The 25,982-nt window shown below is 40.1% G+C and overlaps 5 protein-coding genes across 10 annotated transcripts; 2 read left to right on the forward strand and 3 right to left on the reverse strand.

Annotated features, from left to right (window-relative positions):
• Positions 1–35: 35 nt before the first annotated feature.
• LOC122623616 lies at positions 36–4,548 on the reverse strand. 2 transcript variants are annotated; one of them, XM_043802872.1, is made up of 3 exons: positions 3,904–4,548; positions 1,932–2,134; positions 36–1,863 (listed from the first exon to the last, which is right to left on the reverse strand). In XM_043802872.1, exons 1-3 carry the CDS (start codon positions 4,421–4,423, stop codon positions 1,741–1,743), a joined length of 846 nt encoding a protein of 281 aa, XP_043658807.1. In that variant the 5' UTR covers positions 4,424–4,548; the 3' UTR covers positions 36–1,740. The 2 variants fall into 2 exon arrangements, with proteins under 2 accessions (XP_043658807.1, XP_043658806.1); XM_043802871.1 differs by having other exon boundaries at positions 36–1,866.
• A 56-nt stretch (positions 4,549–4,604) lies between these two features.
• On the reverse strand, positions 4,605–11,081 carry LOC122623614. Of its 2 annotated transcripts, none has more exons than XM_043802869.1 (2): positions 6,578–7,141; positions 4,605–5,607 (listed from the first exon to the last, which is right to left on the reverse strand). In XM_043802869.1, exons 1-2 carry the CDS (start codon positions 6,904–6,906, stop codon positions 4,629–4,631), a joined length of 1,308 nt encoding a protein of 435 aa, XP_043658804.1. In that variant the 5' UTR covers positions 6,907–7,141; the 3' UTR covers positions 4,605–4,628. The 2 variants fall into 2 exon arrangements, 1 of the variants encoding a protein (XP_043658804.1); XR_006326416.1 differs by lacking the exon at positions 6,578–7,141 and adding an exon at positions 10,855–11,081 and having other exon boundaries at positions 5,479–5,607.
• A 967-nt stretch (positions 11,082–12,048) lies between these two features.
• LOC122623627 (protein suppressor of forked) lies at positions 12,049–15,988 on the forward strand. The gene is made up of 9 exons (XM_043802887.1): positions 12,049–12,425; positions 12,492–12,814; positions 13,050–13,325; positions 13,390–13,693; positions 13,995–14,186; positions 14,252–14,665; positions 14,722–14,829; positions 15,248–15,548; positions 15,609–15,988. The coding sequence occupies exons 1-9, from the start codon at positions 12,390–12,392 to the stop codon at positions 15,854–15,856; spliced, it is 2,202 nt and encodes a 733-aa protein (XP_043658822.1). The 5' UTR covers positions 12,049–12,389; the 3' UTR covers positions 15,857–15,988.
• Positions 15,989–16,177: 189 nt separating this feature from the next.
• On the reverse strand, positions 16,178–21,446 carry LOC122624034. 4 transcript variants are annotated; one of them, XM_043803461.1, is made up of 4 exons: positions 21,212–21,446; positions 20,121–20,150; positions 19,282–19,787; positions 16,178–18,696 (listed from the first exon to the last, which is right to left on the reverse strand). In XM_043803461.1, exons 3-4 carry the CDS (start codon positions 19,753–19,755, stop codon positions 16,297–16,299), a joined length of 2,874 nt encoding a protein of 957 aa, XP_043659396.1. In that variant the 5' UTR covers positions 19,756–19,787; positions 20,121–20,150; positions 21,212–21,446; the 3' UTR covers positions 16,178–16,296. The 4 variants fall into 4 exon arrangements, with proteins under 4 accessions (XP_043659396.1, XP_043659395.1, XP_043659394.1 ...); XM_043803460.1 differs by having other exon boundaries at positions 20,077–20,150; XM_043803459.1 differs by lacking the exon at positions 20,121–20,150 and having other exon boundaries at positions 21,212–21,445.
• Positions 21,447–22,894: 1,448 nt separating this feature from the next.
• On the forward strand, positions 22,895–24,624 carry LOC122624095 (AT-rich binding protein). Its single transcript, XM_043803534.1, has 2 exons — positions 22,895–23,187; positions 23,246–24,624. The coding sequence occupies exons 1-2, from the start codon at positions 23,008–23,010 to the stop codon at positions 24,239–24,241; spliced, it is 1,176 nt and encodes a 391-aa protein (XP_043659469.1). The 5' UTR covers positions 22,895–23,007; the 3' UTR covers positions 24,242–24,624.
• The last annotated feature ends 1,358 nt before the right edge of the window (positions 24,625–25,982 follow it).

A 25,982-nucleotide genomic window follows, 5' to 3' on the forward strand; every position in this document is an offset into this window, starting at 1 on the left:
TATACATATATGTATGGGTAAATCGTATATAGTAGCTAAATATATATTAGGTCTCTACGCAATACATCATTATGTTCATTGTTTAAAAACATTTTTTCTAATGCGGCTTTATAAGTTTTGTTCCCATTGCGATGAAAAATCAAATTCTAACAATTTATATATGACATACAAACAATCAAAAAAACATTATAATTACATGTTAGGATAGTCGACTATCTTATGACTTTTTCGCTGCCCAGCACTTTGCGCTTCGCCATTTTACTGTATTAATAACTAAGATTTGGTTCATTTGAATCAACATCTTATAAAGTCGGGGAAATCTAGCTTCGGCAAGCCGAAGCGTATGTAAAAGTGCAGTTACAAACGTTTTATAATTAGCACGAGTATGATGGGCTGAACAGGCAGTTTTCTATAGTTTTCAAATCGTGTTCAAGGGAGACTAATAAAAATTTGTTTCTTTGGTTTTTATCTATTATGATCAAAAACAAGGAAGTTACATGTCTTGATCAGCACTAGCAGCCATATTAATCTAGCTACGGCTAGAATAAAACTTCGTTGTTTTTGATCTTATTTAGTAAAATACACTGTCCAAATTTAGCTTATAAGATGCACTTCTTATACCCGTTACTCGTAGAGTAAAAGGGCTCACTAGATTAGCTGAAAAGTATCCTGTTACATACAAGGAAGCGTTTCAGAGCCTATTAAGTGAATATAGTCTTAATCAGGACCCATAACCGAGTCGATCTGTCCATGTCTGTCAGTTCGTATGAACGTCGAGATCCCAGGAACTATAAACAAATACTATAACATGTACTTTATAGGTTCGAAAACGCTTCCTTTTACCTTTTACTTACTTTTGACAGTAACTAAAGTTTTACTCATTTACAATATGGGTAACGGGTGTAATAGGTGTGGCTGTAGATTTAAAGATATGTGCTGGGAGATCTATTGACATGTGTACTCATCTACGAGTAATTAAGTTCTTGCTATGCTCTTCAAGCAGTAATTTTTTAAAAATTATCATATTGATTGGTGTTAAAACATACAATAATTTTAAATTTGTATTAAAAAAAAAAGTCGATTTTCAGATTTTTCTTGTTGGCTTCCAGTACCCTAGCTCTGAATCTATTATAACTTTTTACTCTAAGAGTAACGAGTGTAGTTGAGATGAACAAAAATTAATTAACATTTACCAAACGTTAAGAAAAGTGTACCTATTTCACTTTATCAGTTAAAAATGTAAAAAACAAAGTATTACAAATGGGTAATTACTTGTGTATCATAAAATAACTTATTGATATAAGAGTATATTTCAAATTAATTATAGGATTTCTTTTAAAGCAGACGAATGGAATGTTCGTAACTCATAATTAGTAGCTGAAGTGCAGTGCTGGGCGCTGAATCAATGCAAACGCAATACAGTTAAGTTGGTTTGAAGTAAGTTAAAAGTAGAACGTTAAATATAAAAATCTGGTAAAACGATGAACGAGATAAGGCTGCAAAGTCTCGGAAAAGTTCGTTTCCATCTCCGTGTCCTGAGGATGATGAAGTCTGGCCTCAGTCCGTCAACAATAATACTAAATACGGAACTAATATGGCTCACTACATGCTAACACAACGGGTGGCTAGTCTCATTGTTGCACGATGTTTAAAAATATTTGTTAATAAGCAGTGATTGATACGCGGATGTCGAATGAGCTAATAATTAAATCGAAACTTCAACTCAAGCAGCAGGGACATCTAAAGCGAATCGGATTGTCCCGGTTGTCCAGATGGCGATGTTGCGTATATGGTCGTTACTTCTTGGCCAGGCGGCTGGAGGTGCTCTTGCGACTGCTCCAACTCCTGCGGATGATGCTTCGGCTGCTGATGGAGATGTTCGGAATGGGCGTGGGATCATACATAGGGTTCATATTTAGGTCTTATCTAACCTCATCGATGTCCTCGCCTTCCGAAGAGCTGCGTATTGTATTGTATTGTGAGTTACGGCTGCGCAGCATACGCAGAAAACTGCCCACGGCAAAAATAGTACGGCGGTGCCGATGAAATATACCCTGGTATAAGGCCTCTCGTAGTGTCTTCCTGTCCTCTACATCCACCGATGACGTTATCGACGTTTGATGCGGCAACCGTGCTGGGAACAAACAAAATATATATATATATAAATAAAAGACAATTCATAATAAAGTGAGCGAGCCATAAACAGTAAACAGAAAGCAATCGAAATAATGAATAAATGCGATAAGAAGAGTTCCACAAGGAGAATTATTCTGGAAGTAAGGTCAGATTACTGGCGCAAGCATTCGACGTATGTACAGGGAAATGGGTGATTGAATAAACAAAAAAGAGGGCAAACGCAATAGCCTTCCTGATAAGGTACCTATTAGAGAGGCGAATTTTCAAGGAAATTGTATAACCAACCCGTAATTTAATAAAAATATAATGTAACAGATGCAAAATTATTAAAGTATTGATTGAAGAACACACAATTTCGTATTGAAATATTAAGATTCGTAGTGATTCATGGTGAGTATTCATGGTGAGTATTGTATAGGACTACAATAAAATAGAGTTCCCGGTTTTTAAAACCATGCAAAGACATTTATAATTTCAACTTTTTTGTTTCAAGCATAATATTTAATAGTAATCTTTGAAAAACATATTCAAATATTTACCAAAATTTATAGTTTCGTTTTCTTTATGTACTACTTATAAGCTCGATCAAAAGGCTAAACAATTTAGTCATGTCCATCGGATATACATATGAATGTTTATATGTTGTTTGGCAACTTAGTTTAATAATTGTTTTAAAGGTATAAATCGGATAAAAATAACACTTACTAGCAAGGTAAAGCACTAGTGACGATCGAAACTTCAACATTCAAAAGTTTTGATACAAATATTGTGAAGACCAATTTTTTCAAATTTGACTTTTGTATTTACTGCCTAATGTGTACAGATCTCACACGTTTCATCAAAATATAAACTAGCCCACGTGGACATTTTATGTTGAAGCGTGGCGAATGGGTTGATTTTGCATAATGACCCTAAAATAGCGTTTTATACGCTGATACTAACTTTATTGAACATAGGGTTCAGTGACCTGAATGGCTGTCTTTGTTGCTATTAAACGTAAAGTATATATTTTATATTATTCACACACCCACAATCTTGGTTCGCTTAGTGACTACGTGGATTTCAATAATAATGGAATAGTAATGGGTAAGTAAATTTGACAAATTGTTTGATTAAACTAGGAGATGCCCCTTATTGAGCAAATGGAATGCGAGAGAGATGGAGATATCCAAGCAGATAGTGACAAAGTTTTGAGATTGCACACAAACCCTGATGTGATTGACCTTTAAAATAAAATATTATTTAAATTAAAATATTCAATTTTTAATGGATCAGTGAAATTATCCGTTTTAACGGTTAGTAACTGTTTTTATATTCATTTTTGGTTTAGCTTATTTATTTGGTTGATATCATGTCTCATCATTCAGTTTATATCATAAAAGCTTTGTATATACTTTAGGTCCTACTCAGTTTTTAATTCGAGTTCATTATTTTTATTCAAGTTGTTGTTGTTTTTCAAGCTGACCAGCTGATCATACGGACGGACAGACGGACATGCTCAGATCAATTTGCGTAGATCAATAAATATGACGAGTCTAGTATACCCCTAAGCGCCACGAGCAAACTAGTACTAACTAAACAATTGCAAAATACTTCATACCAGTACGTGCGGCAAAATAATTATAAAAAAAAATAAACAAACAAGTTCTAATTTATTAAACATTAACCCAACTTTTTGTATTTTTAAGAATTCAAGAAATTTAAATTTCAAAGAACGATCAGACGGTTATACCTAATTCCTGTTATACTTAAATTGGGAATACTAACCAGCTATGGGTGACTTGGGCGATTTAAGTGAGTATTCGTCGAGGTTCTTGCCGCCAAGATCTAGTTTGAGCACCTTCTTGGTTAGCTGTTGGGTGGCCGCCTCCATGTTGCTGGTCCTTTCTATCTTGATATCCACGTTTCGCTGGCTGACGGCACTTTTGGTGGGAATGGCCTCTATTGACCCCGTCGATTCGGTTGTGGTTGTTCCTTTGGCCGCATCCGTCATGTTGTTGTTTGTGATGTTATTAATGTCGCCCGCACTTGTGTTGATTTTTAACGTCTTCTGAAGCAGGTTCTTTTGAGTATCCCTTGAATGCGGCAGACAAGAAACACTGTCATCTAGCGCCGTCTGTTCAGCCCTTGTTGTTGTGTTGTCCTTATCAGTATAATTGTTATTAACCACCGTGTCTTGTGTAGCACCAACAAATGATGGAGACACAGTGGTACCAGTGCTGTCGTCGACCCCGCTACTGCTACTGTTGCTTTCAACGACGTCGGCAGCGGCAACAGCAACAACCATTGTTCGAGAGCGCGAGCTTCGCTATTTTCCTATTTGTTTTCTGCTTTTTGTATTTTTTCTAACCATACAAACGATTTCCGCTGACGTGCGCGCGCTTTTGGAATCTGTTTGGTTCTGTTGTCGGTTTCGCTATCGTTTTTTGTTCTATTCGATTTAATGCGATTTTATTCGATTTAATTGTCGATTGTTTTTATATATATTGATTCTATGTCGCTTTCAGATCAAGGTTCGGTGGTCTGGCTTCATTGGGTATCTGCAGTGTAACAATGTCGAAGCTGGTGCTGTGTAGCGCCACCTGTTGAGCGGTGCAGTCAGTGAGCGTTATCTGGGGCAGGGTCAGTGTCACTTGCTTCCTGCGACAATTGTTGTCCCCAATACTCAGGTAGCTTAGATTGTCGATGATCTCATAGAGACGTCGTTGGTCGGCGGATGTAAGTGCGACTTGGACAGAAGCTTCGCTAGTTCCTGCAGTCTGCGTGGTTTTGAATGTGGGTTCTATAGTTGGTTCGTCTAATTCTGAAGTTGTACAATCGAACTCATAATAATCACACATGCTAGTAAGCTGATCAGCTGTGTTCGATTCCAGCTCTGAGTTGAAGGCCAAATTCTCATCCGAGCATTGCTCTTTTGCCAGATCCTCGCGCTTCACTGTTCTTATGTTCACCCAAATGCCGTGGTCGTCCGCTTTTTTCTTGGCCTTGAGCAACGTCACCAGTCGACTGGTCAACTTTTGAACCGGACTCTCGTCACGCTGCACTTCGTCGAAGAGTAAACCCGTCGCCGGCCTTATTGCATTACGCTGTCGCTGGCCAATCGATTGCAGGTACTTTATGTTAGCCTGCAACCCCCGTTCGTAATAGCTGCTGCCCAGTTGCAAATAACCGTAGAAATTCACTGGTAGTTTCTGTTGTGGGCTTTCCGCGCAACGGTTATTAATATTTATCTTATAATTGAGACGGCCACAGTCGCTGGTTTGGCTTCCGTGCGCTGAGGCCACCGGCACCTCATCACTGGTGCCGATTTTGCTGTTCCTTCTCCATGGAATCCGGTGGACCAGGTGACGTAGCTGCTCGCAGCTTTGAGCACTTCTTATCCGACGCACGGCGTCGTTGTAGGTCTCGTCGGAAAGTTTACCAGAGCACACTGACCGTCGGCTGCGGGACGCATACGTAGTATCGTCGGATCTGTAATTAGTGGAAGCACCAATTAGTTAGTGGGGTATATACATATGTATGTATATGTACATGAGCGGAAAATAGAATACAAATACAAAACATACAAAACATTAATTACAACGGCAAGTGCAAACACGTACGACAGGCTTGTTTGTTGTAACTCAAAGCCCACTCCCGAAACTATTACCTATAGCTGCTCAGAGGTTATATGTATATATGTATAGTTAACAGAGCCTTAGGAATTTACATGTCATATCTCCAATCAAACAAAAACACCACATAACGATGTAGAAATCTAGTGAAACAACTTTTGCGACAAGAAAAAGATTTTACATATCTATATATATATATATTTTACATCTACATATATAAAAACGAAGTATCTCCTTTTTCGTCAAAAAAGTTGATATCACGTCTTTTACAAATTAAAGTTGTTAAACTCCTTACTCGCAGAGTAAAAGGGTTTTTAAAATTCGTTAATAGGTATGTAACAGGTAGAAGGAATTGTTTTCGACCCTGTAGAGTACATATATAAATTGAGGATTAATTTTTGTATTTTAGGAGGTGTGTTTTTTTTGATTTGCTTAATAGTCTATTTAAGAATGTTTCTGAAACTTTTTTGCTTTGTTCTGATATTGCAGAAGTTATTAACATTTGTTAGGGAGGGCGTAGATCTCTCGAAAGCTAAAACAAGGTTTACACAAAATGTCGATCAAACCAAATTAAATGGAATTCAAAAAATGTAGGTTAAAGAGTGTTGACACCGAAAGCCTGCAGCTTTCCTGCAGCAGCTGCATCGCAGTCAACAGACATGAGGAGGTCATAGCCACGTAACTTGAGCTGTGAAGATGTGTCGTATTTGTGACATATTTATGGCTATTTATGGCAGCACCTGTCGAACAGGTCCTTCCTTAAAGGCTTCATATATGGGTAAATTGTCAGTAGGCTATATCCACGCACAATTAAAACAGCAGCAAACCTGGGAAAGTAGTGCACAGGAGTTGGCAACACATCGCGAAACTGCGCATAGCCCGACGCTAATAAGGCGGGCACCCGAGATTTTTTCACCGAGGGTATCCTCTTTCGTCGCCGATGTCCTAAATTTCGGGATACACATCCAGATCCAAGCTGCTGCTGCAAATGGTGCTGTAACTTGTAATCCCTATAGTGGTTGGCTACTTCGTGGCAAAAGCGATCCGGCCAAAAACACTTTGTATTGTACTCTCTTTTCATGGTCATCCGGGGAGAAAACTGGCTTCCACTGCCCAGCGCAACGCCCTCTACAACCAGGCCGACAGAGGAGCACATGCCTCAGGCCTTTGTAAAATTTGACGGCATCAAGACGACAGCCGACAGACGGGATAATAGACCGCTTAACCCGCTTCAAGCCAACTTGCTCGTCGGAGCCAACAATGTGAACTACGTGGGTTGACATTGATGGTTCCTCCTCGTCGCTTATTGTTTTGGGATATGATGAACAAGGCATAGCGCATCTAAATTGCTCACCAATGGGTGCTTCAAATTATGTACATTTATTGAACGACCGAACAATACAAATTCTGTTGGCAACAGCAGTTTGCGGTTATTTGTTATCACGTCAGGTCTCGATTTGTTTTCGTTTGTTTGACATCGCATTGGAGTTGAAAAAGTAACGAAAGGCTGAATTGTTGGGTTTCTGAACGAAAACTGCTAATACCCTTTAAAAGTAAAAAGCCATTTAAATATTTATATACAATAACACAATTTCGGTACACAATAAATTGTACATCTTGTGTTTGATTCTTAATAAAAAAAATGTATTTTTATAATGTAATTAATAATAACGAATTTTACAGTAATCAAAATTACCAATTAAGTAAAGTTCCCCGACTGAAAAAAACGATAATCAAGAAAATATTTTTAATCTGACTTTTCCACTAAAGTACTAATCTGTAAACGACAATTCAGAGTAGCACAAATTTGATTGAAAGGATACCGATAAACACACCCAACCATATCCACTTTCACATTCGTTGCCCCCTCTCACTTCCACACCCAACAATCCAGACCCGCTTAGGTGGGCGTGGATCACCATTCCTCAATAGAAAAATTAGTAGCGTTCATGTCGTTAACCATTGTAACTGGAACATCTTTTGCATACACCAACCCCCTTTTTACCAAGCCAATTTGCATATCTCGACTCACGATAAACATGAAATACGACATAACGAACAATGTCAAAAATCGTTAGTAGAATTGTGGGATAGGTCTAGGGTTATACAATCTACGAGCAAGAACTCACAAGTAGTCGACAGACTCTCTCCAATGGTTACTCCCCGTGAGTATTGAATTGATGTGCAGCACATATAATTCCCGTCACTCCGTTTTTAACCATATGTCTATATATATATCAAACAAAAACACCTTTAAAGAAGTCAAGTTCAGAGTAGGCAACAGGTACAGTAAGTAAGCAGCAGATACTAGCTGCTTCTTCTTGTGACGACTATTAGTAATTATACTAGTTTATAGTATAGCACACTGCATTCGAAGTTTTTCGTTACAGGGACAGATTTGTTGTATCTTGATGCCGTAGAATTAGAATTAAACTTCTGATACGATTTTCTGATCAGAAATATTTCTACACCCTTTCAAACTGCGTCATACGATTTTTAAAGGAGGATTAGCTGTCAAGTAACTAGTAGAAGGTCAAAACATTCTTCATCAGGATCATTAGACAAATTGATCTGGCCATATCCGTTTGATAGCTGTGATCTCGAAAACCATTAAAGCGAGGAAGTTGGGATTATGTATCCATTTTTGGACACGCCCACTGAAAAGCGCAAAAACGTTCCACACTTTATAAAACCACAAATTTCCATCGATTTGCCAAAAGACTTTTCAATTTTTTTCCTCGCACTCTCACTAGCTGGCAATGGGTATCTGGTAGTCTAAACTCACTGTCACCTATCCATTTAAAAATTTTTCGAAGGGTATTTTTTAATGTTCAGGTAGTGTATACATACAGCTATTGGCTTTACGACTAATAATCGATTATAAATATAATTAATAATTATAGATGCAGACAATGCTATAATTCCGTTACCATTAATTAGCTAATAATTTTCCGACTGTTCGAAATTATATAGCCGTCCGATTTTGAACAAACTAAAACCAAAGCCAAACAAAATTAAAAAAATAAAAAGAGAAATTGCACCAGTCGAGTTCCCCGACTATCAGATACCGGTTACTCAGCAAGTGGAAGCGCGAACAAGAAATTTCAATATTAAAAAAAAAATATTAAAAAAAAGGAAAACAACTAATGAATGTTTCAAAAATATGGGCGTGAGAGTTTTGGGCCGTTTGTGGGCGTGGCAACATTTGAAAACAAACTTTTCCTGCATCTTTGTCTCTGGAATCTGCATGGATAATCTCAAGTTTCTACCTTCCATAGTTCCTGAGATCGCGACGTTCATACGGACAGACGGACATGGCCAGTTCGACTCGGCTAGTGAATATACATACATGATCTATACTTCGATTTTCTTATTACACATATTCCAACGAATATAGTATATCCTTTTACTATAAGTATATAAAAATGGGTATACAAATGGATTGAGTGCTAACCTTCCCAGTCTGATATTTTTAAATGCTGATGTTAATCGATTATAAGAAGTAAAGTGATATTTTTGAATAAAGCAAATTTATTTCTATATTTATTGATAAATACCCATCTAAATTATCTTTGTTTTGTTCTGTTGTATATTTCCATTATCTTAGGAGATAAAACATTATAAAAGCAAACGAGAACGTTATAGTCGACTTACTCGACTATCGTCACTCTACTAATGCCACATCCTAAAATCGGTAAAAAAAAAAAAGCCAAATCAAAACAATTTTTAAAAACGTTGGGTGTGGGTGTTTTTTGGTTTGTGTGCGTTTGGATGAGCGAGGTCAAAATATATCGGCATGCATATTGATAAAATAAAAAAACCAAACATTTCACTAAAGTGAGGGTGTTAAAGTTTTGGGAGGTTTAGGGTCTGGTCAAGACCGTTCATATTTTATATGGTCGGAAAGGCTTCCTTCTACCTCTTACATACTTTAAGTATCTAGTACACCCCTTTTCTCTACGAGTAACGAATATTATTAGTGACATCACTATGCGAAATTTGACTTTTCACTTTTTCTGGTCAAAATTAATAACACAAGAACGTAGAGAGATATTTAGTGAGTGTTTTTGTATTGGGTTACAGTAGCCCATATCATTTATGATACAACAAATTGTTATGACTGCAGAACGGAGAAAGACATTTAGTTTATTTTTTTTTTGGCATTGATAGACACTAGACCATATCTATGGGAATTCCCAAAAACTGTGCCCAATAATCTAAGCAAGAATTAAATAAGCTACAATATAAGGAACATTTTGGTGATGGATTTTGTTGGGCTCAGTTTAAATCACTTTTGCAAAATAAGTCATCATAAAAAAAATGCTTTTAGTACATTTTAAGTAAATTACGGGTACAAAACGAGTTTTTTTCTGCTCTTGATAGTGACAAACACTAAATACAAACCACACTGATTAAAAAGCCTTTTTCAGAATGGGAATTAACGCTTTAGTTGTTATGATATTACAACTTTAGTTAGGTAGAAAAAAGTAAACGTTGCAGATAAATGTTCTATGTACCAGCCTATTTGAATTTCTGGTATGCAACACTAAAGTTTAATCTATTATGAATGTGTACATTTAATATTATGTTAATCTTCCGACTTATACAAAAATGGTTTTGATCAGAAAAAGTGGGCAAGTCTCCCATAGTGCGACAGTGTGCGTCGCTCAAAAGTATGCAATGTAGCGAATTTGAAAACGGAAAACACAGACGAATGCCACTGAAATGAGTCTTAAGCCATGCACAGATAGTGCCTTGGTAAGGTGTATGTGCGGATGTGAAAGGGATACACACACACACAGTGTTTGTTCTACTTTGAAACACAAAACCGCGTCAGTGTGACACACTTATTGCGCCTTATCACACACACACACACACACACAGGTGGAGGTATTGGGAAAGGGAGAGTGGCGCACGTACGCTATTATTTTTCACTAGCTTGTCGGTCAATAAACCGTTAGGGAACAACAAGAAGGAGGACAAAAAACTAAGCATTAACCGGCTACAGGACCTGCAGCTTTTAATATTTGCAGTGAATAATTTATTATCCAGAATGCCAAGAAGAAATCTAGCAAAAACGAACGTATTGATTACAAATGCTTACTCCAAATGTACCGCTAAACCACCCAACAACAGCTGGTGGGTCCTGCGTCTGTGATTGTGTCGCTCTCCTGGAACACGCACATGTGTGTGTGTGTTGACCAACTTCGTTTTTCACTGGTTCTAAGATCTCTACTACCTGGGCAATTAAATCAATCGATTTAAATGATTTATACTAATACTAATTCCGAATCTTCTTCGAAATATCTCTCGGCTAATAAATGCGTTTAGTTTCGTTTGATTGCCAAGCTTGATTGTTTAACGTTTGTTTTAAAACTTTTTTTGACACTCCGCCAATGTGACCGTATACTGACACTTAAAATACACCCATAAATATACCAATATATTCTGGGTATTCCTTAATGTGTTAAATTGTTGTAATGTTGACAAATAAACTTAAAAAAATACAAAAACAGCTGATCATCGAGAAAGACGAAAATTATTTATTCCAAAAATGCATTTGTACTTCTAAAGTTGTAAAAGCAAGGCTTAGAAATAAACACCGCTTCATGGCGCGTGCACTCGCTCGCCTCCCTATTGTCACAAAATAGACGCCATGATCACTCATTGTCCCCTAAATCATGCTCAATTGTCGTTTTTAAATAATACCAGTATATGTATATCGAGTTGTTACTTGCTGATGGGAATGTACCGGCGATAGGCCACAGTCATCGAAGTTTTACTTATTTCGCTCCCAAAAGACCCCTTTTTTGTCGTTCGTCCCAAACATCGAAAATTTGCAAAAAAAACGCATTCCTGTGTAATTAAATTCTTTGAAAATTTTTCACTAGAGTTGTTTATAATATATAATATAGTTTTTCTTAGGTCAAAAATTAAAGATCATCATATCAGGCCTAGCTTTTTTTTGTAATGCCATATTACCAATAAGGCAAAAAATAAGTACCGTTTAGCTTGCTTTATTTAATGTGTGGCCTAACCAAGCTTTTTAATTAAATATTATTTTGGGTTTGGACTGTACAACAGCCTTGAGGTTGTTAAATTGTTTAAAATACCACATATATTTCTCTCTGTTAACAACATTTATCTTATCAGTGTATACGTGTGTACGAGCAGAAGAATGTTTAAGTGGAAACGAGCTATAATATATATTCTTCCTGCATATATTTATTATTTATTGATTTAGGAAATTTTAGTTATTTGAAAATCATTTTTGACATTTTTGCTTTAATAAGTGACCACTGAACTAATCGTTCTACATAGAAATCTCAGCAAGTCTTGCGATTTTTATGGTCAGGCCTGCAAAGTGATTTGGCGATGACATATCGCAGTTTCATTCAATTAATCGTCGATATCGAAGCCGCATTGCAACTTCTAAAAGAATTGGGAATAAGTAAGCGGTCTCCAAGCGGTGCTTTAGGGATTGCGTAGCGAATCCACCAGCAAGAAGTCCACCGGAAGAAAGGGACATTTTTGAGCCAAGGAGCAGCACAAGCAGGACACAAGCAAAACGGGCGAAGGAGTGGAGGCAAATTGTTCGGGAAATACAACGCCTATTAGCAAAGGCAGGAAGCTATAGCCATGTCTTCGGCCAGGGACCTTATCAAAATCGACATAGTAAGCTAAGCATGGACTTTTTGTGGATAGTAATATAGTAACATATTTTACTCATCAATCCACAAGGAATGGGGTATGGAGCGCCTGGTGCGGGCCCAGCAAGTGGTGGAGCTGCGGCCCTATGACATCGAGTCCTGGAGCGTCATGATCCGCGAGGCCCAAACACGCCCAATCCACGAAGTGCGCAGCCTTTACGAGTCGCTAGTCAATGTGTTCCCGACGACCGCTCGGTACTGGAAACTATACATTGAGATGGAGATGCGCAGCCGGTACTACGAACGCGTGGAGAAACTTTTTCAGCGCTGCCTAGTCAAGATTTTGAACATCGACCTCTGGAAGCTCTATCTTACCTACGTGAAGGAAACCAAGTCGGGTCTCAGCACTCACAAGTAACTGTTCTACCACACTTAAATCATTCACATAACTTAAAAATCGTAGCGGCTATTATAATATTCTCCAAACGTTTGCAACGCAGTGAACGAGATATTTCCCCACTACATTACTTTTAGCGATCTTATCAATCTGGTATAACAGTTGAAACTAATAGCCCAATGAAAAGCTTATAATACTGAATGTATTCCTCTTTTTATTTCTAAAACATATTGCACTTTACTCTTTTTTCAGAGAAAAAATGGCCCAGGCTTATGATTTTGCACTGGAGAAAATCGGTATGGATCTACACTCTTTCAGCATCTGGCAGGATTACATATACTTTCTGCGTGGCGTTGAAGCAGTGGGCAACTATGCTGAGAACCAGAAGATCACAGCCGTACGCCGCGTCTATCAAAAGGCGGTAGTCACACCCATCGTGGGCATCGAGCAGTTGTGGAAGGATTATATCGCCTTCGAGCAAAACATAAACCCTATAATATCGGAGAAAATGAGTCTGGAGCGATCAAAGTAAGTGTTATTCGCAGTCGCAGTGTTTGCTAGATGTTCTTTCTAAAGTCCGATTTTGAACCAGGGATTACATGAACGCCCGCCGTGTTGCCAAAGAGTTGGAATACCACACAAAGGGTCTTAATCGCAACCTGCCAGCCGTCCCACCCACACTCACAAAGGAGGAGGTGAAGCAAGTGGAGCTGTGGAAGCGCTTTATCACGTACGAGAAGTCGAATCCGTTGCGCACTGAAGACACGGCCTTGGTCACCCGTCGCGTCATGTTCGCCACGGAACAATGTTTGCTGGTGCTCACCCACCATCCGGCAGTGTGGCACCAGGCCTCCCAATTTCTGGACACCAGTGCTCGCGTGCTCACCGAGAAAGGCGTGCGTACTAGTGTTGAAAACATTTCACCTATTCTCTGCGTTCCTGTAGTGAATCAAATAGAGTGGGTTTTGGCCTTTGCTTGGTGGTGGGCAAAAGTCAAAATCAAAAACGAACAAAATATAGTCTCTTGTTTGCTGAGAAGTGTCGCCCCTCGGGTAAAGGAGCACGCAGTGGCACAACAAAGATGCCCTTCCGTGGCTTGCTCCGTTGCCCCTGGCCAGGCCGCACGCGTTTTACTTTTTATAACTAAGTCGAACTTTTGTGTATTTAAATGTTTAATTCATAATTAAAACGTTGCAGGACGTCCAGGCGGCTAAGATTTTTGCGGACGAGTGCGCTAATATACTGGAACGGTCTATAAACGGCGTGTTAAACCGGAATGCGTTGCTATATTTTGCCTATGCGGACTTTGAAGAAGGACGGCTAAAGTACGAGAAGGTGCACTCCATGTACAACAAGCTGTTACAGTTGCCAGACATTGATCCCACATTGGTAGGAACACAAATAATAAATATGTTTGATCAAACATTTGATAACATTGATATGAAATACTCCAGGTCTATGTTCAGTACATGAAGTTCGCCCGTCGTGCTGAGGGGATCAAGTCGGCCCGTAGCATTTTTAAGAAAGCTCGGGAGGACGTAAGGTCGCGTTATCACATTTTTGTGGCCGCTGCTCTAATGGAGTACTATTGCTCCAAGGACAAGGAAATCGCGTTCCGCATCTTCGAGCTGGGATTAAAGCGTTTTGGTGGCAGTCCAGAGTACGTGATGTGCTACATTGACTACCTGTCCCATCTAAACGAGGACAATAATACGCGAGTCCTGTTCGAACGGGTACTTAGTTCAGGCGGTTTGTCGCCGCACAAGAGTGTTGAGGTTTGGAATCGCTTCCTCGAGTTCGAGTCTAATATTGGGGATCTTTCCAGCATCGTTAAGGTCGAACGTCGCCGCAGTGCCGTATTCGAGAACGTGCGTTCTTCTACTACTTTATTTAAGAAAAATCGTATAATCATTTTTGTTTAAAGCTTAAAGAGTATGAGGGTAAGGAGACCGCCCAGCTGGTTGACCGATACAAATTTCTGGACCTATACCCCTGCACCAGCACCGAGCTTAAGTCCATAGGGTATGCTGAGGTGCGTAACCGTGAAATTGATTCATTTATATATATAAACTCATCGAGACAGTTTTTAAAAAACTTATATTTTCCTCATTTTCTCATCGAAAAAGAAGGAGCAAGATCATTTAATTCTATAAGTGCGAACAAGAAAGAGATAGTCAATACATTGATTTTTTGTAAACACTTGCTTTATCACAAATTGCTTCTAAAACGTTGTTTGTAAGATTTGTTCGCTTAATTACTTTATTTTTATATAATTATAAGATCGAATTTTTCACAATATTTTTATATTTTTTTGTTTGATTTATATGATCTTATAGCTTTTAACTATCAATCTCTTTGTGCAGTAATCCTTCCTTTCCTTTTTGGCACATTCTACACAAAATGATTGTCATAGCTTACTTTTCTCAATTTGATAACTTCCCTTTTTGCAGAATGTGGGAATTATACTGAACAAGGTGGGTGGTGGAGTTCAAAGCCAAAGCGCCGGAGAGGTCGACACAGATAGCGAGGCAGCGCCGCCGTTGCCACGGCCGGATTTCTCCCAGATGATTCCATTCAAGCCGCGTCCGTGCGCTCATCCTGGTGCCCATCCACTTGCAGGCGGTGTATTTCCGCAACCGCCAGCTCTGGCCGCCTTGTGCGCCACCCTGCCTCCACCGAACTCCTTCCGCGGACCCTTCGTCAGCGTAGAGCTACTCTTTGACATCTTCATGCGCCTCAATCTTCCGGACTGTAAGTGATCCTGATTCAAAATCTCTTTAATTAACTTTAAACAACTATCTCGCATATTAGCTGCACCCCAACCGAATGGAGACAACGAATTGTCGCCAAAGATCTTCGATCTGGCCAAGTCGGTTCACTGGATCGTGGACACAAGTACGTATACGGGAGTGCAGCACAGTGTTACGGCAATTCCTCCGCGCCGTCGACGACTGCTGCCTGGGGGCGATGACAGTGACGACGAGTTGCAGACCGCTGTGCCGCCCACACACGATATATATCGCTTGCGGCAGCTAAAGCGTTTCGCCAAGTCCAATTAAGAATCGTTGAACAGACAGATTTCCACTTCTTTCTTTCAATTATTGCATTTAAACCACAAATACAACTGAAATAAACCACAAATAATAAGGTTTTATATAGCTTAAAGCTGTTTGGGAATTTGCATTAATGCTTTGGCATCACCGGTTTTAGATATTTAGGGTTCCAATGGACGATAGCATTAAAATTTGCACTAACCTTTGAGTCCATTTAAAGATTTCAAATTTACATTTGTTGTAAATAACTAGACAAGACGAAGTTCATTTTTGGATAATACATAATACTTTGGATAAAAAAAAATTTACAATAAAACATCTGTATACTTAAACATTATATTCTTAATGCCAGAAATATAACAAAAAATGTATAAATGGTAAAATACATGATAAGGATAAATTAATGAACTTCTTGCAAAAGTTAAGGGAGAATGTAGGCATAAGAGTCACTCCTCCAAAACCTCAGCTGGTAGGCATCGCCTACGGTGTTTGTATAGTCCAGCATATTGGGCGAACCTCTTACCGCAGGCCTCGCATGCGTAGCGCTTCTCGGAGCGATGGAGGTTTAGATGGGCGTAGTAGGCACTGCCCACCACAAACGCCCGTGAACAGTATGGACACACCTTGTCCCGAATATTTAGATGGGCACGCAAGTGACGGTCCCTCTCGTGAGCCGTGTAAAACGCCTTGTCGCATCTATTGCATGAAAAGTCCCGCTGGTTTCTGTGTCGCTTAACATGCTGATTTAACTTGCTGGCATTCACGAATCCTCGGGCGCAATGCTCACACACGTAGGGCAGTTCCTTGGTGTGACTCCTCTGATGGACCCGCAAAGCCGTCGAGCTGAAGAACTTCTTAGGGCAGTCGGTACAAACGTGGGTTCTTTGGCCCAGATGTCGACGGAGATGCGCCAATAGGCTGCTCCTTTGCGAAAACTTCAGTCCACAAATATGGCATATATGGGCCAGGTTCTGATCCTGCTGCAGATCATCCTCCTCGTTTAGTTTCCTGTTTTTACGTCGCCGCAAGTAGTAAAAATCGCCGTCCAAGGGCTTTTCAGAATCGCCATGGACTTTCCGCTCGTGCTGTAGGTAATCCGTTCGTCGTTTGAAGGATGCTGGACACCTGGGACACTGAAAGGGCGCAACATGCAGCTCCAGGAAACGCAGCGGCTCATAGAATTCATAGTTAGGGGTCCACGGTTCCGATTTGTTGTCGGCTGCCATTCGGGCCTCCTTGCAGTGGCGATACTGGCAGCGAAATTCTATGAGCCGACTCTTCAAACGCTCGACTGTCATCTGCAGATTGCACTCCTCCTGCAGTCTAGTGCACAAGGATTCCAGGTGCCTCTGACGCTGCCGTCGCTTTGTATAATCCGGGTGATCTGTGCACCAGAGCTGCGCATAGCCCTGATAAACGGTGATGATCTTCAGGTTGCTATCCCGTTGCTTCCCGTTCTTCTGCATCTCGCTGCTGATGGGCAGTACATCATCCAGGAAGTGAAACTCATCAAACAGATTCCAATTTGAATTACTGTCCTTTTCCTTGATTTTCCTTTGTCTCTCTTTGCGGTAGTACTTGGTGTAATCAGTGATTTTGCGGTGTAGCGTTTGCCAGGTGAGTCGCTGCCCGGCCTTAGACTTCAGGTTCTCCGTTATGGTTTGCCAGGCCAGTCTACGTTGTTTGCGGGAGTGGTAGTCCAGGTGATTCGGATCCCAGAGACACACATGAGATCGATACAGACGGATTAGGTCTTGAGCTTCTGGAAGAGTCAAACGAAGTGGAAGTCTCTCCTCTGCTAGATCATTATCCATGATGTTTATGGAGGTATCTAGATCGTTTGAATCTTCCAACTGTGCAGCGGCGCAGGCCTCCGCCAGGTTTGGCACATGGCGATATTTAGCATCTATGGTACCCAACCTATTCCCAGAAGAATTTTCCATTAGCTGAGTGTCCATAAGGGGTTCCTCTAACTTTTCCTTTAAAAACTCAACTGATTGTTCGGTTACTCTTTCAACCAGCTCCTTCTTCTCATTTAGCACTTCTTGCACGGGATTATCCATCTCCTGGTCATTAGCTTTAACCATTTTTATCACCTCGCAGCTGCTCTGCACATGGGTTTGGTGACCTACCAGGTTCTCAAAAATTTTTCCACACACAGCGCACACATAAGGGTCGATGTGCTTGTGCAGGAACTCCATTTCCGCGTAGTGCTCGAATCCCGATACAAACTCATCCTGCTTTCCCTCCACCACACTTTGCAGATAGCTTATCTTTTCCAGCCGATATCGCTTTCGCAGCGATTGCAACCGCCGCTGGATAACCACGGGCGACAGGCTAATTCCCGAAAGTCGCAATGCCATCTGGAGACCCAGGAGAGCGTCATGCCGCTGACGTACGGTCTTGGCACATCGGACCCGCTTGTGTGCATTGTGCCATAGAACCGGATAGTGCTCGTAAAACTCCAGCAGACGGCTGTTCTCTCGGGCGTAGTGACGTTGCCGTTTTAATAAAGATTGTTGCTCGCACAGAAAGCTCAATTGGTCGAAATGCGCAAACTTGGCGACATCATCCAATTCACCGTCCGCCTCCAAACGCTCTCTTTGCTTCAGAAATCTTTGACACAGCGTCGAGACGCGGATCCGAACGTCCGTCACGCTGAAGCTTCGGCCGCAATAAGCACTCCAGGCACTCGTTATCCGGCGCCAGGAGTCGCGGCAGAGCTCCATGTTGTGGAATTGCTCATGCGTCTGGTTCCAGAGACGAGGCTCCGAGCGGTACAAATCGATCAGGCGGTGTACATGGTGGGTCGTGAGGCGTTGGCCCTCTAAAACGGGTGATACCTCCTGGGGAAGGAGTTGCGATAAGTTGTGATAAGAATAAGTTTCATCTTCAAGTTCTCATAAAAGTTAATTTTATGACTGCGCTAGTAGTCCACGTAGTGACGAAGTACTACAGGAAAGAGTGTGCGAAGGCGACCACTTTATGCACAGCAAGAAATATTCAAGAGTGAGGATAATGATAGGAAAACCAAAGGTAGCAAAAACTAAAGCGATTGCATGCCAAGACGTTAAAGAAAACAAATAATTAAATGGAATAACACCTTATTAATTTAAATCCGATTCATTCTTAAACAGACATTCTCAAAACTATCTTGTGAAGGTCTTTTAAAATTAAAACGTTTTCTGTTTGTCTGTATGTCCCAATACGTCAGATTAGTGCCCTACATTTTTAAGGCGTTAAGCAGCCTGATATATGTACATATGTATATTTGAAAGAAACATTGGTTCTTCGACTTTTTGGATGATTCAGGCTAAAGTAAAATCATCCACAATCATTCACAAAGGTGATACCAGAAATTTTAAGTGATTATCTGCCCGTCACTTGTTTTTACATTCCCATAAAGGTAATACTTTGTGAAGCCCTTGTACCTGCATTGTAGAATCTGGAACTGATGGGCACTCGTTAAGTTCTTTTCTGATTTCTGCAACCTTTATAGGTGTTTGAAGAATTGGTTCCATTTTGTCTGGTCTATTGACAACATTTTTGACAGGTTCTCCGGGTCCTTCCGTAACTTGCAATAGCTCTCTAGGATTACGCAAATACGCCGCCTCCTCAACGGCATTTAATTGCTGCACAAGTTGTTGCTTAAGTTCATTATCCTCGCCATTGGAGCGCTGCTCAGCTAGCACCTCCTGCATGAGCTCATCCTCGGGAATGGCTACAGTTGAGGTACTGTCATCGCCCTCAACTTCAGGCGCCTGCCAGTCGGAGTGCCACACGTCCATGTGCTCCGGGAATTCGGAGAAGGCGCATAATGGCCGCTCCTCGCACAGAGAGCATTCAATGCCATAGAGCTCCCCGGCGCAGTTCCAGGTGTAAACGCTGCCACACTGCTGTCGCATCTCATCAATTCCTATTTGGTGGTGAGTGTAATCTAAAACAAGAGGGAACGCTATCTGATACCCGTTACTCAGCTAGTGGAAGTGCAAAGGAGAAATTTCATCACTGCCAGTTTTTGGGCGGTTTGTGGGCATTTGAGTGGGCGTGGCAACATGGGTCAACAAACTTGCGCTGCGTCTGCATGCTTAATCTCAACTGTTTAGCTTTCATAGTTCCAGAGATCTGGATGTTCATACGGACAGACAGAAAGACGGACGGACAGACAGACGGACATGTCCAGATAGACTCGGCTATTGATCCTGATCAAGAATATATATACTTACATATATGTACGTATACGGAAAGCTTCCTTCTGCCTGTTACATACTTCTCAACGAATCAATTATTCCCTTTTACTCTAGGAGTAACGGGTATAACCAGATAAGGAAAGGATAATGTGATTGGTGGGTAACCTTTTAATTAGGAGCTAGCTTGAGTTTGGAGAAAATCAGAGGCGGTGCTCTGTGAATTTATTAGGAGTAAAAGATTAAGATAAAATAAATTCGATGTAGTTTTTAATGGTATTTGAAACAAACTAAATTTGTACCTCACTTAAAGTTGTATTTTTATTGTAATATTTATACTTTTCTTCAAATCAATTGTGTGACCAAAAATTAAAATTTTGGAAAGTAATCCGATTCTGTGCAAATTTTAATTTCGTCAGTAATTCTAAGATCTTTGATTTGAAATGGATGGCTGACTTTTTTTAACCTCGGTCAAAATGTTCTTTGGCTAAGCAAATACATATATCCAGAAAGTAAAATAAATTAATAAATAAATAAAATAAATTAAGGAACGTTACAGTCGACTATTTTGGTCAGAAGTTATGACTTATAATAAAAAAAATGTTCTAGATTGTATATAAATAAATTCGCTACATCTGTAAAAATAGCGACATTGTGAATACTTTGTGAACGTGGCTAACCCAACATTTAAAAAAATTGGTTTATTCTCCCACGTCTCTGCTACGTCTAAATAAATTCTAATAAGTAATCCATGAAGTATATATGTACATATATGTCTGTACACTTTCTTCTTTCTGCCTGTTACATGATTATATAAATATTTTCCGATGATTAAATAGTAGGATTAAATGAAAAAGGTTTTACTTTGACGATCTGACAAATCTGAATGCAAAACAATACTTGAAAGCAGCGATTTGCATTAACTTTTCCTTCAATGAATCGGGAATCCAATAATACTTCTTACTCTGTCTGCACACTGATTGACAAAATAAAAGGTGTAAATATACCGCACACACCTACTTACATACATAAATACACCCGTATATCGTATCGTTTAGCTACTCATTTTCCACGCAAGCAGCGGCTTCAAGTTGGATACTGAGTAGTAGGTGATGCCGTCCGCGGAGTAGGTAGGCCCAAAAAGAAACCCACAACGCGTTGCTCGGATGCTCACCTGTGGACACCTGGCGCAGTCACCGTCAAGGGTGGTTTCACTTTTTAAGCCGTTCGAAATTGAAAAGCGTACATCGGCAAACGCAGCGCAAGGTGTAATCCCCGAGTGACTGAAGCAGCGACTGCGGCTGCGCGGCGAGAATTGGACTCAATCGACTCGAGTCGGAATCGGAATCGGCGTCGTGGGTTCAGGTTGTGAAAATGGAAACGCCAACAGAAGAGGCTGGGGAAGGCGGAGACCAAAACAAAGCCGAAGACGCATAGAGGAAGCAACGGCAAGAGCAGGGGCAACAAACTGGCTTGAGCATGGCGCATATAAATAACAGTTACATATCGCACAACATACATGTGTACATACACTGGCATCTCGTTCCAGCCGTTCTTCGGTAGTCCATCTACCAACCATCACAGTCTCGATTCCATGGACGTATGTATGTACATAGGCACATAGATATGTACATATGCATGTACATGTGCGTGCAGGCCTTGTGCACAGTGTAGGAGGTTTTATTTTCAAAAGTGCCCAACTTGTTTTAGATAAGATACTTCGATTTGTCATTAACAAGTATTCAAGACCTTTGTTTTTAATTCGCAGTCTTAGGTATTTATATATGTATATAACGGCAAGTTCATCAAATATCGATTATATCGTAATCAAAGCACATTTATTCAATAATCAACACCAGGACCTTAAAAATAGAATTTAGTTTGTTTTATGTAGTGTTATTTAAACCACTACTATTATGTACATCTTACTCAGAAAGTGCGAGTTTTGAAAGAAGCTTGCGCTACATGTCTTATTTCTAGCTCTTATATGTACATATGCAGTTTATACGGACAAGGCCAGATCGGATCTTCTAGTTTTGCTGATCAAGAATATATATACATTATAGGGTCGGAAACGCTTTCTTCTACGTGTTACATACTTTTGGTAAAAAGTATACCCTTTTACTCTACGTGTAACGGGTATAAAAATTAGTTGGGGTACTCAACTAGGATTTTTTTTAAATGTTCGAGGGTGTATAGTTTCCATACAAAAGTTATCGAGTATCGATAGAAAATTCGCGTTAGTAAAATCTGTGTTTAATATAGAGGTTTTATTCGATATATCGAATAGAGATATTTAAAATGAGAGAAAATAATTTCGGTGCTACTAATCATTGATCATTGCAGTTTTTAATTGTTCTATTGAAAAAACCAATATTTTTAAAGTTTTTACAAAAGTTTCTTAAAATATGTACACATGTTCCATTTTCTTTGAATATAATTTTTAATTAATTTTTCGTTTAATGGACTATTGAAATTGACACCAATTGCAAGAGGTAGCGTAGCGATATAAGGAAGTGCAGTACTCTGATATTAGTAAGCATGCATTTAAGTAAAAGTTGTTGTAACTTAGAGTCGTGTATCTCTTCATAAAATTTAAATATTTGACAAATACTTTTTCTAGCTGGTATTTAAGTTAAAGTTGTTGTAGCTTAGTCTTTTATCTCTTCATAAAATTTACATATTTGACAAATACTTTTTCTAGCTGCTCATGTTATGGTTTCTTCTAATGCTACAACTTACACTTTAATTTAACGCGCAATACTAGAATTGTACAAAAGTCTATATAGCTGGTATACACCATCAAGGCGATAGCTGCATTCAAGTTCGACAACGAAAAAGTCCGATGATTAATCGACACTATCGATAGTGCCTCTCCGGCCGATAGCTAAACAAAAACAAAAAAAAAAACATAAAAACATAAACATAAACAAACACAAGCACAAGGAGCTAGTCAAACACAACAACACCATGGGTTTTCCGCGCATCCTCAGCAAGAACAACAAGATCTACACCAAGCTGGGCGAGTTCTGTTTGTCGGGGGATAGCTTCTGGATTGTTTGTCACACGTGCCAAGAGGAGCTGCAGACGCAGGATCAGTTCTGGAAGCACATACAGGATGAGCACAATTTCATGCACGGGGTGGCCAAGGTAAGCTTTATGTGGTTTTTCTGTCGGAGGGCTTGTAATCCTCGGTCTCTTTGCACAGGAGCACAGTCGTACATCCAGCTACTGCCTAACGGATGTGGAGGCTGCGGCGGCAGCAGCAACGCCAGGAAGCAGCTCTCAGCAAGGCGCCACGGCGGTCAGTGTACCACTGGCCCTTTACACCTGCTCCACCAAGTACTCTGAGGAGGAGCAGCGGGAGGTGGAGCTGCACGAGCAGCAGGTTCAAGTTCAACAGCAGGTGCATCAGCAAGTACAGCAGCAGCAAGCGCAGCAACAACAACAACAGCAGTCCCAGCAGCAGCACGCGCATCAGCAACACCAGGTTCAACAGCAACAGCAGGCCCACCAGCAGCTCCAACAGCAGCGGGATGTAGCCAAGGAGCTGGCGGAACTCCATGCTAATGCGGTGGCTGCCGCTGCAGCTGCCGCAACTGTGGTATCCACTGGCGAGGGAACTTCCCGAAGCAACAGTGCCATCGACATCAAGATAGAGCCTAGCAGTCTGACACTTACCCCAGAAATGCAGGCTGCTGCAGCAGCTGGCGGGACCATTTACCATCTGCCACAGCTAGTGCCTCCACCTGTACCGCCTCCGCCGCCCTCGTCCGGGTTTGTAAGCGTCAGCGCCAGCACCAGCACCTCCAATACGGTCAGCACCACGCCGCCCAATGTGCTACAGCAGCAACAGCAACTAAACATGTCTGTCGCTCCCTCGACGGCTATGGCCGCCGCTATGCTGGCTGCTAGTCAGGAACAGCTGCCCAAGGACTCTAACAGCACGACGGCCAGCGCCGGGAGTGCTGTCTCTTCAGATGACGGAGAACGCTGGTACGTTTGCGACTACGAGACTTGTGGTTTGAAGTTTAAATATAAGTCTAGGATGGAGCTGCATCGGGTGGTTCACAGCAAGGAGCGCCGGTTCAATTGCGAACTGTGCAGTGCCTCTTTCAAGCAGTCGTGCAACCTCTCCACGCATCGGAAAAAAAAGCACGCGCTGAGAGGCATCAAAAGCGAGATATTGCCGCAGCGCTTTTAGGTTATTGATTAAACAACCCCAGCTTAAAGATTCCCCATTTAAATGTTAGCAACTGTAAGAAAGCCTGTTCGAAAATGTTGACTTAAGTTCAAGGAATTCGCTTGCTTGCCACACAAAACGTTCATTGTGCTAGAAGCCGCAAAAATATGAGAAATTGGCTAGGTTTGTGCCACACAATTTTAAATTTTCCATCTTGCATAATTGCTCTGCTTTTTCTAAGTCTTAATAAAGTTATAGGCTTGGTATTGGTTAAAGCTTGTATTTAAAAGGTTCTTTTGTAGTGATCCTAAAGAATTGTGACTGTAAAATTAAATTTAGCACTGCGTCAATCTTGTGGCAGGCAATTGAAATATAGAAATGGCGTATATGTTATATATATATATATTACTACTCTATAAATGTAATATTTATATATATTGTATATAATTATATATAAAATAAAAATATATATGACATGAATACATAATTATATACTTATACTTACATGAATTATATACTTATATCTAATGTAGGCTTAGATTGTCTTGTAAATGTAATGTAAATGTTTAAGCGGGGTTATGTTAACCTCCCGTTATCTTTTACGCTCTAAGTGTACATGCAATCATTTATATACAGAGGAGACCCAAAAATCTTTTGAGATTTTTGGGACGGTTTTAAATCCAACCAAAAAATCCAGACCGTTGGCGGTTTTGTTTCAGAGTAAATTGGTTCAGAATGTGTTAAAGCCGTTTCTTCTTTTACTTTAAGTTAATATGGCTTCTGGTTCACCGAGATTTCCGTTGGAATTTGCTAGGGATACATTTCTGGGACGTATGTACATATGTGTTTGTACGTAGTAGTCGTTTTAATAGAGGCAGTTACAGTTTAACAGTTTAGAGCACTTCAAATGTTCAGCTATTACACATATGTATATTATATATTATATATATATTAATCATTATATATATGTACATATACTTATGTCATGAGAAGCGATACTGATGGCCTATGGCCTATGTATCAATCAATCAAGAGCAACACCAATCGAAACGAAAATATATAATGAATACCTAACAAATTGTTCAAAGTCGACTTGCTTTTGCATATGGGTGCACTTTTAGCGTTTTGTTACTGCAATGCACATATGAACAGTTGCGGTCAAAATAATAGTAGTGCCGGTCAGGCAAAAAGTTATTTATCATTATTTTCTCCATTCCTTGGAATATTTTATTAATTTTTTCACTAAAGTAACTATAAATACGTGCTCTTTAAGAATGTGATGTTATTTTTGGTGCTCGTCTTTCTTTTCATTCTTTTTCGCTCTTACTTGCAAGGATGCTCATGTTTGACCCAGTCACCCAGTAGTGCCAGATAAATCCGCAATAATATTCAAATTTAATTACTTTTAAACAAAGATTGTGGTATTTTATAATACTTTTGGGTGTTTTTAAATAGTTTCTAGCATTTTGATAGTCTAGTCTCATGACTACCTGGGGAGTGGCATACACAATGAGTATTACACATACAATGCCGGGAGGCTTTACATGATTTAAAACCCGATTTCTGCTGGAAAAAATTATGTTAAAGTGCAAAATATTATTGGGTTCTCTTCTACTAAGGTTAGATACGCAATTAAATATGAGCCAGCAATTGTAACTCGTGGTTGGCCCAAGTTATTTGTCAAAAGGTTTGGTCATTGCTCAAGAGGATAGTCAAGGATTCAGCCATTCAGGCCTGTTGCATCGCAAAAAAAACTTCTAAC

This window comes from Drosophila teissieri, chromosome X, assembly GCF_016746235.2.
Source record: "Drosophila teissieri strain GT53w chromosome X, Prin_Dtei_1.1, whole genome shotgun sequence".
Classification (NCBI taxonomy): Eukaryota; Metazoa; Arthropoda; class Insecta; order Diptera; family Drosophilidae; genus Drosophila; species Drosophila teissieri.

What these genes read in the sequence shown, in the direction of transcription:
- LOC122623616 (XM_043802871.1), bottom strand. Translation starts at nt 4,423, where the DNA reads ATGGTTGTTGCTGTTGCCGCTGCCGACGTCGTTGAAAGCAACAGTAGC. An exon ending in GCCCAAGTCACCCATAGCTG is followed by an intron (nt 2,135 to 3,903) that starts GTTAGTATTCCC and finishes GTTTGTTCCCAG; the next exon opens with CACGGTTGCCGCATCAAACG. An exon ending in AAGGCGAGGACATCGATGAG is followed by an intron (nt 1,867 to 1,931) that starts GTTAGATAAGAC and finishes CATCTCCATCAG; the next exon opens with CAGCCGAAGCATCATCCGCA.
- LOC122623614 (XM_043802869.1), bottom strand. Translation starts at nt 6,906, where the DNA reads ATGTGCTCCTCTGTCGGCCTGGTTGTAGAGGGCGTTGCGCTGGGCAGT. An exon ending in CCTGTGCACTACTTTCCCAG is followed by an intron (nt 5,608 to 6,577) that starts GTTTGCTGCTGT and finishes CACTAATTACAG; the next exon opens with ATCCGACGATACTACGTATG.
- LOC122623627 (XM_043802887.1), top strand. Translation starts at nt 12,390, where the DNA reads ATGTCTTCGGCCAGGGACCTTATCAAAATCGACATA. An exon ending in TCGGGTCTCAGCACTCACAA is followed by an intron (nt 12,815 to 13,049) that starts GTAACTGTTCTA and finishes CTCTTTTTTCAG; the next exon opens with AGAAAAAATGGCCCAGGCTT. An exon ending in ATGAGTCTGGAGCGATCAAA is followed by an intron (nt 13,326 to 13,389) that starts GTAAGTGTTATT and finishes ATTTTGAACCAG; the next exon opens with GGATTACATGAACGCCCGCC.
- LOC122624034 (XM_043803461.1), bottom strand. Translation starts at nt 19,755, where the DNA reads ATGCGACAGCAGTGTGGCAGCGTTTACACCTGGAACTGCGCCGGGGAG. An exon ending in TTCCAGATTCTACAATGCAG is followed by an intron (nt 18,697 to 19,281) that starts GTACAAGGGCTT and finishes CTCCTTCCCCAG; the next exon opens with GAGGTATCACCCGTTTTAGA.
- LOC122624095 (XM_043803534.1), top strand. Translation starts at nt 23,008, where the DNA reads ATGGGTTTTCCGCGCATCCTCAGCAAGAACAACAAGATCTACACCAAG. An exon ending in TCATGCACGGGGTGGCCAAG is followed by an intron (nt 23,188 to 23,245) that starts GTAAGCTTTATG and finishes CTCTTTGCACAG; the next exon opens with GAGCACAGTCGTACATCCAG.